Source organism: Chelon labrosus, assembly GCF_963514085.1.
Source record: "Chelon labrosus genome assembly, chromosome: 1".
NCBI classification, from domain to species: Eukaryota; Metazoa; Chordata; class Actinopteri; order Mugiliformes; family Mugilidae; genus Chelon; species Chelon labrosus.
Window position 1 is genome coordinate 39,142,537 of NC_140337.1, and position 14,503 is coordinate 39,157,039.

General features: G+C 41.5%; 1 protein-coding gene across 1 annotated transcript; it reads right to left on the reverse strand.

Moving 5' to 3' along the window:
- Positions 1 to 5,324: 5,324 nt before the first annotated feature.
- LOC311493019 (uncharacterized protein) lies at positions 5,325 to 14,489 on the reverse strand. Its single transcript, XM_084551508.1, has 4 exons — positions 14,282 to 14,489; positions 6,031 to 6,187; positions 5,809 to 5,936; positions 5,325 to 5,726 (listed from the first exon to the last, which is right to left on the reverse strand). The coding sequence occupies exons 1-4, from the start codon at positions 14,378 to 14,380 to the stop codon at positions 5,340 to 5,342; spliced, it is 771 nt and encodes a 256-aa protein (XP_084407634.1). The 5' UTR covers positions 14,381 to 14,489; the 3' UTR covers positions 5,325 to 5,339.
- Positions 14,490 to 14,503: the final 14 nt, after the last annotated feature.

Below are 14,503 nucleotides of genomic sequence, written 5' to 3' on the forward strand. Positions count from 1 at the left end.
ATTGTTATTAACATTAGTACAGAGATAAATGATCGTTATTGACATTAACAAAGAGAAATGATCGTTATTAACATTAATAAAGAGATAAATTATCGTTATTAACATTAATAAAGAGATAAATGATCGTTATTAACATTAATAAAGAGATAAATGATCGTTATTAACATTAACAAAGAGAAATGATCGTTATTAACATTAATAAAGAGATAAATGATCGTTATTAACATTAATAAAGAGATAAATGATCGTTATTAACAAAGAGATAAATGGTCGTTATTAACATTAACAAAGAGATAAATGATCGTTATTAACATTGACAAAGAGATAAATGATCGTTATTAACATTAGTACAGAGATAAATGGTCGTTATTAACATTAACAAAGAGAAATGATCGTTATTAACATTAATAAAGAGATAAATGGTCGTTATTAACATTAACAAAGAGATAAATGATCGTTATTAACATTGACAAAGAGATAAATGATCGTTATTAACATTAGTACAGAGATAAATGGTCGTTATTAACATTAACAAAGAGAAATGATCGTTATTAACATTAATAAAGAGATAAATGGTCGTTATTAACATTGACAAAGAGATAAATGGTCGTTATTAACATTAACAAAGAGAAATGATCGTTATTAACATTAATAAAGAGATAAATGGTCGTTATTAACATTGACAAAGAGATAAATGATCGTTATTAACATTAATAATGTTACTGTTAGTAATTGATGCCTTTATGTGAGGGCAGTGAAGTCAATGGCGTTGCCTCATGTAGCCTGACGGTTCAGAGCAGGACTGAATAGTCTCCATCAAGTAGGACAGAGACGTCTCAGGGTCTGTCCCACAGTAACTGTCTGTGCCTTGGCTCCTGTATTCTTCCTCATGCTGACAGCCAGGGTGTTTCTGTCGGCGCATTCACAGGTGAGGCAGGAGGCAGATTACCCCTGGAGACTCATAGCACGCCGCCCCTGATTGGTCGGGGCGGGGGTTCTACTTAAAGGCTGTGCTGCCGTCAGTGTGTGGGGGGGGGGGGCAGCTGGAAGCATCCCTGCAGCTGACTGGCCCCGGGGTGACCATTCTGTGAATCTGTGAATCTTATTATACTCAGTCTGTGGAAACCTTGTTAATTAAGCACTTGATTTTGTCTGAGAGCTGGACTTCAGACACATTTCTGTTTGGAGTGTTTTGAGTTTGTTTAAGGAGGTAGAGTTTCATCTGAGGTTTTATTTCTTAGAAAGGACTTGGTCTGTGTGTTTCATTTAGTTTATTCAGCACCCCATCGTCCAGCCTTAGTGCTGCTCTCTCTGTCGCGTTAAACGCTTCACAGTCTCAATAATAAACCTTCCACCTGGTTTTAATGTTGCTTCCCTCACCCCTACCAGAGCCGGGTCGTTTAATAACATCATGAACAGCAGAGGCACAAGTCACATGTGAATGGAGGTGATGCCAACCAATCAGATTTCAGTCCAACAAAATGTGGGACTCACTCTGAAGCATGATCTGAAGACGGGACGTCCTTTTCTGACACATGGTCCCAGGAGGACGTGGCGTGAGAAGAAGGTAAGACCCTAATGATCCTGTTAAAATAAAAAACACGTGTGTGTATGAAGTCATAGAGAGAGGTTTGTCAGGTGTTATGAAGTATTCTTTATCAGTTTTTCTTTCCGTTGCCTCAGGACAGCGTGGTGCCATGAGGGCTACTCCTGGAGGGAGGCTGTGCTAACGGCGTTTTTAAATGTAATCGTATATTAATTCACATATTATTGCACAAACCTAGCTGTAAATGCAATGATAGTTGTATTTGTATTGAATTTCACTTCTTTTAACACATTTAGAGAGATTAGTGGACGACCCACGGCTCCCATTCCAGATCAGGACGTCCCCTTGGACAACAAATGACAACGAGGGAGGACGCCCAGGGACACCAGTGATGTGGAAACCTCTGTATGACAGGATAGCTGCTGTCTGAAGATGTTGACGTCTAACATGAGAATAAACATGACGGTGGACTGGATTAAGTTAGATATGAAAATATGTGTTTATGATGTAATTATTAATGTTGTTTGTTCCTTTGTTGCACAACTATTGAATCACTGAATGATGTGGACTCATTTTCAGTACGTACCATCACCATGTGTCCTCCAGGAAGACAAGGGTGATGTCCCTCCACTGGCTGTTTCTGCTGCTGCTTGTGGCTCTTTATATATTACATCTTAAAACGTGACAGAGCAGAGAAAGCCTCGTTCTGCCTCATCCTTCTCTGCGTCTATGGCGGCTCTAGGAACACGTTTAGACCGAGCCACATTAAACGTTACCTGAGGAAGGTCTCTCCTTCATGACGCCTGCTTGGTCTCCATGTATGATAAAACACTGTGGTCAGTACACAGCAAGCAAATTCAGAAGTGTTAATTCAACTCCTAGGGAGTTAAATTCAACACTTTTAAAGTGTCTATATTGGTCCACTCTAAATCGAGTTAAAATAACACTTTTGAAAGTGTTAAACAGTTAACACTGTGACAGAGTTGGAACAACACTCTCAATAGTTGAAATTTAACAGACATCAGTGTTAAATTTACCTAACACTAGTGTGTAATGTTAAAAGTTCACACTATCAGTGTGTTTATTTAACACTGAATAAGAGTCAAATTATATTAACACTATGGAAAGTGTTAAATATAACTCAACATAGAAATCTTTCATAGTTGATTTCATTTTGAAAATACTACTGGGAGTCAATTAATAATCCCCAATTTCACTCCCCAAAACCTTACATGCCACTTGACTTTACAAAGAAAACCACACAAGTTGCAGTTTGAATTAACATATATTTCAAACATGCACACCACATAAAAACAGCATTTGCTTTGCAATAACCACAACACAGGTCACACAATATGGCAATGTGGCACAATGTAAGCTTTTTCACACATCTCATTAGAAAACTGTTTGTCATAGGGTCTGTAATAAATCAACTCCTTAACTGGAAAAACAGAAAATGAATCTGCACTCTCATTGATACAGTATGCATTGAAATGATCATCAAAATAAAGAGTGTCCACTCTGCAAGTCAAAAGGAAAGCTTGCTCATCATGTATAATGATGTTGGTGACCTTTCTGAAAATGGGAACTTCCGTGTTTGTTCCAGTACAAACAAACATACCAATCTGATATTCTGTTCCATAGTTCTTCGCCCAATTAGTGGTTGACACTTCACAGCATGTATTTACATTAAAAACAGAACTTAAAACCTCACCTCCCTCCAAGCCATCAATACTTTCTTTCTTCACTGGACCAAACTCAAATCTCTGAAAATCAAAATTCTCCCAGTGGTAAGCTAGCTGTCTCTGGTGTTGTTTCACCAATGCTTTTGTGATATTTTTGAAATTTTTCACTGATCTTTTAAAAAAATTATGTTTGGCCTCAAACCTCATACACCATACGTGAAGGAGTGGACCTATTTTTCTAATACAACGTGGATAATGTAGCATGAAATGATGCTTTGGAATCAATCTTTTCTGTGAAAACAAAGATCTAAACAGCATGTGGTGGTCCTTAATCAAGTGCTTCAAATAGTATGTCATACCGCTAGTTACAATGGGTGAAAACACAATATTCACAATCTGAATCAAGAGGAGGAGCAGATTCCAGTACGAGTTATTTCTTTCCAATACATCACCAAAAATAAGAGGAGCATTTCTGACAAGACACCATGACTGAATTGCATTTAGTCCAAGATCCTTACTAGTTTCATCCATTTTCAACCCACTTGGCCTATTTTTTCTCTCAGTATAACCATAGTTGAAACTTTGGATCCTCTGTGACAATGATTCCAAAGACAGATACTTCTGGTTGACAAGGTATTGAAAGACAAGTTTGAGTTCGTACTGTACTACACCTTCAAGTAAATCATGCATTATGTCAACTGCATAGTTGTCAGAAGTGTGGAAAAAATGCAGTGTATTGAGCAAGCATGTCTTTTTGACACCAAATGATGAACCCAACATAGGATTTTCCTGCAGAGCTGCACAATGTTCTGCATGGATTTCTTTTGTACGAAAAATCATGCCAGAGTGATCTTCAATAAAGACACACTGTGACTCATCTCTACTTGTCAAACAAAATCTACAGAAATATGTAGCACTGAAGGACTCAACAAAACCAAACAGTCCATGTAAACCTAGGTTGTCACCTGTTACTTGTATAACAGAACCAAGCAATGGTGAGTCCGAGAAAGGCACCTCAATTCCTTGTGTTTCAAGTATTTTAAGATCATCAACAAGAGGTTTTAGGATGTCATCAAATCCATAAGTCTTCAGGTCTTGTGAGTGAAAGAGTGCCACAACATGTATATTCATCAACACAGAATTATATTTTGGGGGCAGGTTCCTCAATATAAAGTAAATACAACCAAGTTTGTGAATTCCTTTTTTTGAACCTAAGGGATTTGCTGTCTCAAACTCATCAAAATAGAGTTGAATTTGTAGAGCATGTTTTTTCTGGGAAAACAAAATGTTACTCTTGAAGTATGAACCATCACATATGTCTTTATAAATGCCTTCTTCGTGAGGTTTTGCTTGCAAAAAACTTTCACATAATTCAGTGTTCCTGAACATAGACTTAAGAGTTCCAAGGATAGGTGTATACACAAATTTATCGGTTACAGGGACCTGGCTGTAAACTCCTGTTGTCTGATCTCTGCGAACATCCAACCACACCCCAAGAACATATTCAACAGGCTCAACAATTTCCCACTTTTACTTCTGTCGTTTGACCCTTGTGTTCAAGGTTGAGAAAGGATTTTCTAGTTGATCAAAACACTTTTCCACCTTCTTTTCCAAATCTGTGCCTTGAATTTGTGAAGTACAGTTGAGAACTGCCTCTCTCGCTTGCCTATGAATGTCATTTACAAGTTCCTCCATGGACCCCACCATTGCTTGGACTGTGCTCTCAGCAACACCAGATGCTTGCAACTGTGCTACAACAGAAGCACACATGTTTAACATATGATTATTGTCAACAGAAAGCTGGGTAGTTATTGGAGAGTCTGTACTGACTGCCTGTGAAGTTGAGGGCTCACCAACTTCATACTGAGTGTCCACATTGTCAGCAGTATTAGCCAAAGCAGAAACTCTATGGAAATTAACAAGATGCTTCTTGAAACCTGAATAGGTGCAAAATGATAAACAACATCCCGGCTGTCCACATTTCAAACGTAATGTCTTTCCAGGATATAGACCGTGGTGGAGTCTTAAATGCTGGCAAAGCAATGCAGAACTTTTGTGGTGTGCCTTACAGACAAAACAAAAAAACATATCAAAGGATATTTATCACCTCAAGCGTTGTGCAAAAATCTCGCTCTTAGCTCCTTGACTCTGGGACTTTCTTTGGCACTTCCCACGTCAATGTTAAAAACTGTGGTTTGGATGAACGTATAGAAGTTGTAGAGGGATTCATGGTAGTTGATACTGAAGACGAAGTGTGCTTTGAAGAGCTCATCGAAAGCTGCCAAGGATGTCTGTGCCTTGCAAGGGATGGCCTTGTGATCAATGATGACGTAGTATCTTTGGATGCTGTTCTTCTTTTCACCAACACACAGGAGGAAGGGTTGTCCTGGTTCCACACCAGCAAGGAAGGTTTCAACACTGGCTCCCATCTTTAACAAAACGTAAAGAAGAATCATGATAAAATTGTGAAATGTAGCGCAGCTACATTCAAATGACTAAACCAATAAAAAAAAAATGTGCTTCAACACAAGGAATAGGATCATCAGAATAACTGCAAGTACATTACTATTTGCATACCTGCAAATATCTCACAATATGATCCACAGCTTGACATGAGCTGATTTTAGCACTCTTCTTGTGGCCTCTTGAGGTAGGGGGAAGCAAGTGAGCCAACAGTAGAATGCTTGACAGGTCACTGTCCCAGCCTTGGGGGAAAACAGGAGAAATATCAGACACATTAACATCATAAATAAATGAGATATTTTAAAGACAAGAGTGAGTCAAACTGACCAGACCCACCTGAGTCATGCGGCACAGACAAGAGGTCTTCAATGTGCTCATTAGAAGTCAGTTTTCTGCAGTCTGTCAGGATCCTCGGTTTGAAAAAAGTAGGCCATTTTGCCAAAAATCTGCCCGACACTTCCTCTCCAAACCTCATGGTGAAGTCTTGGTCAATCTACAGAAGAACACACATTTTTATACTCATGGAACTTAAAAGTGTATAGCTTGAGTGACAGTTCACTTAAAAAGAAGAAAGAAGTTGTCTTTATTACCAAGCCAGTGATGTCAAGGAATCGTGGGAAAACATCCAAGACTGTTGAAGAGCACTGCTGATCTTGAACCAGCGTTTGGCGGTACTGAAATGTGGCCCTCATCTTCTCTTTGATTGCTGATTCATCAGTTGAATGTTTCAAAAAGGATATTGCTTCATGACAGTGCTCACCAAGCAGCTGCTTATCAGTGCAGAGAACCTCTCTCTCTCTCTTTGGACTGTCTTGATAGGTTGTGCTGGTGGAGGATCTGCGGGACTGAGCTGCAGTGCGCTGAACAGTCTTTATCCTCCAGGCCAAGTAGCCAGATCCACTCTGTGGGTCATAGAAGTGTTCCTGTAATAATAACAACATTAAATTGTAGAGTAATTTCAGAACATATTTGTTATGGATATAAGGTTCTGACTGGAGCCACAAACCACATGGAATCAAATGTTCAAATTAATAGTTTAATTTATTAATCCAGAATGATGTGAATGGGGATTGATGGTTGCCACGGTTCTAAACAAAGAAAGATATAAATTATAACATCTTGCTCTAACAAATCATAAATCAAAATACTGTCAAACAAATTGGATTAAAGATTACTATTCATCAGACCTTAAACGCATTAACATCCTAAAATAAAGAGATTGTTACTTACATTGATGATAATTCAAAGACACATGGCAAACACCAGCAATATTTGCTCACTCTGGAGGTGTTTGGAGACAAAGGAAAAGGGGGGAAGGCCTGTACCAGGCCTCTATTTCTAAAGTGGGTGGTAAAGTGGGAGGTGCTACCATGATATGTTGAAGAGCACCTTGGAATTCCTAACAGCCGCCCCCGGATTTGTGCAGCAAATACGTTTATTTAGTTTTTTTTTTTCATCTGTGATTTCAGGAAGAGGTATCAATCTGGAAACAGGACGTACGTATTCTCGCCCTTGAATAATGACTTTAGCACTGCGCACCTTTCCATCCTTTGCAGGGTAGGTTTCCGTTATCCTTCCAATAGGCCATGATGCTCGAGGATATTGGGGATCAACTACCAGCACAACCTGACCTGACACCAAGTTTTCCTTATCAGTCTCCCATTTTTGTCGGGTTTGAAGGTTTGGAAGGTAATAACGAATGAAGGCTGTCCAGAAATGATCAGCTAGGATCTGACTATGACGCCATCTTCTCCTGCCGAGGAGCTCACTAGCACAGTAGATTGCCTGAGGAAGAGAGGAGTCAGGCCGCCCCATCAGCAACATGTTTGGTGTGACTGGGTCTGGATCAGCAAGGTCAGAGGAGACATATCCAAGAGGTTTTGAGTTCAAAATGCCTTCAACTTCAATAAGGACTGTGTTTAGGACTGTTTCTGTTGTTGCTTGCTTCCCTAATGCAACGTGGAGGGCCATTTTAATTGACTTTATTTCCCTTTCCCAGCTCCCACCAAAATGTGGGGCAGATGGAGGATTGAACTGGAAGTTAACTTGTGTGTGGGCCAGTTGCTGCTTTAAGTCTGGTGCCATGGCCTGGAAGGCATTTTGCAGTTCTACCTCTCCTGCTCTGAAATTAGTCCCACAATCAGAGAGGAGTTCAAAGGGTTTCCCTCTGCGTGAGACAAATCTTCTGAAAGCCATTAAGAATGTGTCTGCATCCATACTGTCAAGCAGCTCAAGATGTATACAGCGAGTTGTTAAGCATTTGAATAGTAGACCCCACCTTTTTTCCGTGCGCCGGCCAATCTTTACTGTGAAAGGCCCAAAACAGTCTATGCCTGTGGACCAGAAGGGGGGCTTAGACAGTCGAAGACGGGCTGGAGGAAGATCTGCCATTTTGGGAATGACTGGATTGGCTCTCCATCTCTAACAATCTCGACACTTGATTTGATGCTGGCGGATGGCTTGACGGCCACGCAGTATCCAGTACCTCCGTCTCATTTCCCCCAGGACACGTTCAGGGCCTGGATGGAGCAGTTTCTCATCATAATGTTTGATAATAAGTTTGGTTATATGATGTTTTGGATCCAATATTATTGGATGGATATTATCATAGTCAAGGGTCTCTGCTCTTCGAAGACGACCTCCCACTCTGATGAGGTCAAGATCAGGGTCATACTCAGGTGACAAAGTAAGTAGCTTACTACTCTTTGGGATAGGTTTATTTGTTTTGAGAGCAGTGAATTCCTCAGGGAAACATTCTAATTGGGCCCTTTTCAGAAGATGCCTTTCTGCGCTTATATAGCACTTGGCTATGTCTGAGTTGTGATCTGCTGCTCCGTAAAGCACATTCTTTGTTTCCTCCATCAGATCATTCCAGCTGCTGTACTTGTTCAGTTCAGGGAGTTTTGTGTCAGCAGACATTACCGTGCCGCAGAACATGGATTTTCTGATCTCTTCAATAGGCTCTGATTCAGCTGGTACACGTGGATCGGTTGGCCAGAAACTGGGTTTCAGCAAGAGAAAAGCAGGGCCTTTACTCCATCTTTGTGGTTGAGAAAGCTCTAGGAGAGATTTGCCACGTGTTATGTCGTCAGCTGGATTACTCTTTGAATTAACATACCTCCAGCTCCTCGTGTCAGTCAAGGTCTGAATCTCAGCTATTCTTGTGCCAACAAACACCTTGTAGCGACAGGAATCAGATGTTATCCATGAGAGGACTGTCGTTGAATCTGTCCACAGGGTCACTGACTGTAGTGGAATAGTGAGCTCAGAGCTGAGAAGGTTAGCCAGTTGGGCACCAGAAAGAGCAGCACAAAGTTCAAGGCGTGGGATAGATAGCTGGCGTTTTGGAGCTATACGGGATCTGGCCATGATGAAGCTAACATGGCTATTGTCATGTTTGTCTTCAGTTTGAAGGTAAGCAACAGCACCATACACACGCTCAGAGGCATCACAGAATACATGCATATGGGATTCTGAGGTGGTTGGATTAGCATAGGCGGGCAGATAACAGCGAGGAAACTGAATGTCAGGAAGATCTCGCAGTTCCATCTCCCATGTTTGCCATTTCTCCAACAAGCTCTGTGTTTTGATGATGTTATCCCATCCTCTTTCCTCCTTCCATAAATCCTGTACTAAGATCTTTGCACGTGTTGTAAAAGGGGTCAGATAACCTAGAGGATCGTATTGACTTGCCAGCACCTTGTATATGTTTCTCATTGTAGGTTGATGGTAGACAATGGATCTGTTCTTGTAGCCCAGCATATCTGTGATGCAGTTCCATTGGAGACCTAGTGTCAGTTCTTTGGGGTCACTATTTTCTGACAGCCACAATTCACTGGTTTTTGACCTTGCATCTGGTGGGAGATGTTGTATTACAGCTGGATCATTACTTGCCCATTGTCTGATGTCAAACCCACCGTCAGCAAGCAGAGGTCTCATTTTGTCAATAAGAGATTTTGCTTCATGAGAGGAAGGGAAGCTTTGGAGGCAGTTATCGACATAAAAACAATGTTTGACAGATTGAAGGACCTCCTCATTCCCATCACAGTGATCTTGGACATGTTTATGGACTGCATAGGTGGCACAGCATGGGCTACATGTTGTTCCAAATGGCAAGACTTGCCATTCATAAACACTGGGGTCCTGGTCTATCTGCATTTCTCTCCATATGAAACGCAGCAGAGGTTTGTCCTCATTCAAAAGGCGTACTTGATGGAACATACCTTTGATGTCTCCACAGATGGCAATGGGGTGTTGGCGGAATCTGAGCAGAACTCCGAGGAGAGAGGGACCTAATGTTGGGCCAGGTAGAAGACATTTATTCAGGTTTTGCCCCATGAATTCAAAGGAGCAGTCGAATACAATTCTGTGTTTATTGTTATGTTGAACAATGTGATGTGGGAAATACCAGGTTTCCTTTGGTTGATCTACCTGGTCACTGTGGATCCTTTGAACATAGCCAGATTGCACAAGTTTATCCAGTTCCTCTTGATATATATCAGACAGTTTGGGATCTTTGGATAGGCGTTTTTCTGTAGCACAGAGACGGGGCAGGGCAGCTTCCTTTGGAGCTTTAAAGACAGGGATATTAGGAGCTCTAAGTAGTGGGGTGGCATAGCGCATTACACCATCTATCTTAACTCTAATGGTCTTAGAATGGAGTAAAGCGAGAGCTAGTGTATCTTGTTTTGACCTTGTGGCTGTCTTTTCATTCACATAGGGCAAAGTGTCAATCTGCCAGAGTCTTTCCACATTTCTGAGCAATTCACTTTTGAAGCAGGTAAGGGTGAAGTTGAGGGTGTGTTGGGTTTGGATTAATCTAGCTGGCCCTTGTAGAGCCCATCCTAACCTAGTACGGACTGCCAATGGTCCACCAGGGGGCCCCATGCGTATTGGCTCTGTTGCTGTAATTAGATGGGCATAGTCTGAACCAATAAGGACAAGAGGGTGTACCTGACTAATAGATTGTAAAGGAATACCTCTGAGATGATGATATTGTTCTTGTAGCTGCTTCACAGGGTATGTGTGCTCTGACAGTCCAAGATTATCTGCCGTGAATGCTCCATCGATAACATGCCTTTCAGTTGGATGGTTGATAGGAGAAATTTCAAAGGATACAGATGCTCCATTCAGTTGCATTACATCCTGTCTCACTGTACGTAGTGAGATGGTTTCGGGCCGAGTTGTGAGGCCCAAATACTGCACAGCTTGGGGAAGCAGAATGGATCTATCTGCTCCATCATCAAGGACTGCATGAGTCATGAGGGTCTTCTCCCCATTGTGGATGCATACACCGACAACTTTCAGCATGACTTTATGAGAGCGGTTAGGTTTATCAATGTAAAGGAGCTCTGAGGGGGATGATGTCAACATCACTGTGGCTGATTTGTTTGCATTAACATCATGGAGAATGGTCAGGTGAAGTTCCTTACAAATGTTACATGGCCTTTTTAACGTGCATTTATCCATTTTGTGTGTTCTCCCACATTTACTGCATCTCTCCTTCTCTTTGATCCATTTCATAATGTCAGTTTTGGAGAGTTTTTTGAATTCTGTGCATGAGCCAAGGAAATGGTCTCGAATGTTACAGTGGGGACAGTAAGGCTTGGGCTTAACATTTACCTTCTCTTTGGTGTAGGTTCTTGGTGTATCATCCATCTCAGATGTTGACAAGTAGACAGAGGAGACTTGTCTGGAGGACTGGCGTTCCTTTAGAGTTCGTGGTTTTTCCTGTTTGTAAAGCTCAACAGCTCTCTCTGATATGCGTTTGGCTCTTGATTTTAACTGTAGCCAGGTTGAAAGGTCAAGGAGAGAGTAAGTTTGATTTGCCTGCCCAGTCAGAATGCCACGATTGATACAGTGTTCAACAAATCCATCTCTGTACTGCACAGGAAGTTTACTAAGGAGTCTATCAACATGAGAACCACATCGTAATTCAGACCCATCAGGGCCCTCTAGTGACAGCAACATTCCCACCAGAGCATGGACAGAAAGGGCAAAATCATCGAAGGCCTCTACATCACCAATACGAATGATAGGGGAATTAAATATTGTTCCAATTTCACTCTGGACTAGCAGCCTTGGCTGACCATATTTCTCTTGAAGTGCTAGAAGAGCAGTGGCATATGGCCTGGCATCATGCATGCTGGATCTAGCTAGTTTATTAGCTCCTGGGTGCTGAAGATGTTCTAGGAGAATCTGATATTTATAGTGCTCAGTGAGATGGGGGTGATTATCAATTAGGTTATTCAGAGCCATTTTCAGGAGGGCAAAATCACTCTCTCTACCGCTCTTAAACACAGGAAGTGAGGGCCTTGGTATTCCATAAGCAGAGGCCATGATCAGATCCATAATATTGGCAGGCTGAACTTGTGAATACACAGATTGTGGCTGCTGGGATGACATGGCTTGCATTGATGGTAAATTACCAGTGAAAGTGGGGTGTCTAGGGTCGGACATGGATGCAGTATACTTAGCGGCTTGGACAGTAACAGGAGGTGAAGGTACATTGTGAATACTAACAGAGGAGGGTGTTACCTTAGCATGGTGATGGGGAGCAGGTATAGCCTGAGCAGACATATCGGGAATGGACAATATGGCAGACTGAGTTACAACAGAGGGAGCCTGAACAGGAGCTAAACTTTCCTGGCTTGGTTGAAGCATGGGAAGAGTTTGGGAGACTCCATGTAGTCCTCTGGGATAGCTTAGTTGAGAGAGCGGGGGAGTTGGAGCAGAATGAGTGTGAGAGTCAGCATACATCATGTTTGAGGGGGCAGGAGTAAATATCCTGGAGGGAGGCAAATCATAGAAGGAAGATGTGGCTGCCCCATGAAGGGATGGGGGAGTAGGAGCAGTGGCTCCACCAGGGTGCTCATCTTCTAAAAGGTTCTGCCTAATAAAGCTAGAAACAAGCTGGGCTGACTCAAGCCCTTGCTCTTTAATACGAATACGTCGGTTCATATCAACCTGTCTGACGAGTCTCTCTCTCTCCCTGTGTGCATCTTCTTGCCTTTGCTGAGCGGCTCTGGCGTCCTTATCAATTAGGTGACATTGCTCATCAAGCTCCTTATCCTCCTGTCTCTGTCTTCTTAGCTCCTCCAGCTCATCTCTCATTTTCTTTTCCTCAAGGATACTGGATTGGAGATCGCTCAAATTAGAGACATGGCTGCTTCTTGAATGCCTACTTATTTGAGAGCTTGTTGGGAGACTATAGGCCGATTTGGTGTAATGAGTCTTCTTGCTGCGAGAACTACGTGAGCCATGGGATCGTGTAGAAGCCTTCTGCTGTGGCATATGAATCCCATAGTAATCAGGGGGCTGCTTATGCCTTTTAGGTCTAGCTCCTAGCCCAGTCCCTGGGCCTGGGACATGACTAGTTGACTTTGAGAGGGGTTTAGCTGATATTTCACAGGATCCTGATGGCATAGGGGTTTGGTCCTCTTTCTGAGAGGTAGCCAATGATGGTTCGGGTGAAAGGACAGGCTCTGTGTGGTGAGCAGGTGTAGATGGCCTGGGTGAAAAATCTAAGGTGGCCTCATCCATGTTAGGCTGGGTTGCATCTGTAACACCATGGGATCCATCCATATGCTCAGTAGGAGAAGTCTGACCTTCATTAGTGGACTCATCAATAGGTTTAATGCCATCAGTCTCATCTGTGTCGGCCATTTCAAGTTACTGTATGGAGTGTGGCTCAGTATCCGGCTCGAAGGACCATTTGTTATGGATATAAGGTTCTGACTGGAGCCACAAACCACATGGAATCAAATGTTCAAATTAATAGTTTAATTTATTAATCCAGAATGATGTGAATGGGGATTGATGGTTGCCACGGTTCTAAACAAAGAAAGATATAAATTATAACATCTTGCTCTAACAAATCATAAATCAAAATACTGTCAAACAAATTGGATTAAAGATTACTATTCATCAGACCTTAAACGCATTAACATCCTAAAATAAAGAGATTGTTACTTACATTGATGATAATTCAAAGACACATGGCAAACACCAGCAATATTTGCTCACTCTGGAGGTGTTTGGAGACAAAGGAAAAGGGGGGAAGGCCTGTACCAGGCCTCTATTTCTAAAGTGGGTGGTAAAGTGGGAGGTGCTACCATGATATGTTGAAGAGCACCTTGGAATTCCTAACAATATTACTACTCCATAAATTGACATACAAGCGTTTTTCATTTACAAACGTACATATCCATTGTCAGAGTATGGGTCTCTGAGGCTGGGAAATAGAGAAATGATGCCCAAAGCATATTTACTTCGCACAGAGACTGGTGGGCTCCTCCTGAAAGATACACATGACATTGCTACTACAATTCCTTCAGTGTTTAAAAGATACAAATTTTACTGTTTCAGTGAGTTTTAGTCTCTCTCAAATTGTTAGATTTTGTATCTGTATTTTGTATGCCATAGGAAATTAAATAATGAATTGCTTTACTAATATGCAATATCCTAAAATAACTGTGCTCTTTTTTAAAATAAATAAATAAATCTATATTTTAAGTACACAAGTACAAATATGAACACTGAAGTCTTACCCATGAATTTCAACCATGTCGGCCACAAGAAGGTTTACCAGCTGTCTCCTTGTGCTATCCGTCAATGTTTTAATTTTATCATATTCATCCAAAATAATCTGTCCACCCGGTTTAGCCTGGAGAGCATCTCTCACCATCTAAAAGATTAAGAATCAGAAAGTCAGCAATTATATCCATCATCATCATCATCATCATCATCACGTCCAACAACAACACCAGTTTAACTGCACAATATCTTTGTGTGTGATATTATATAACTA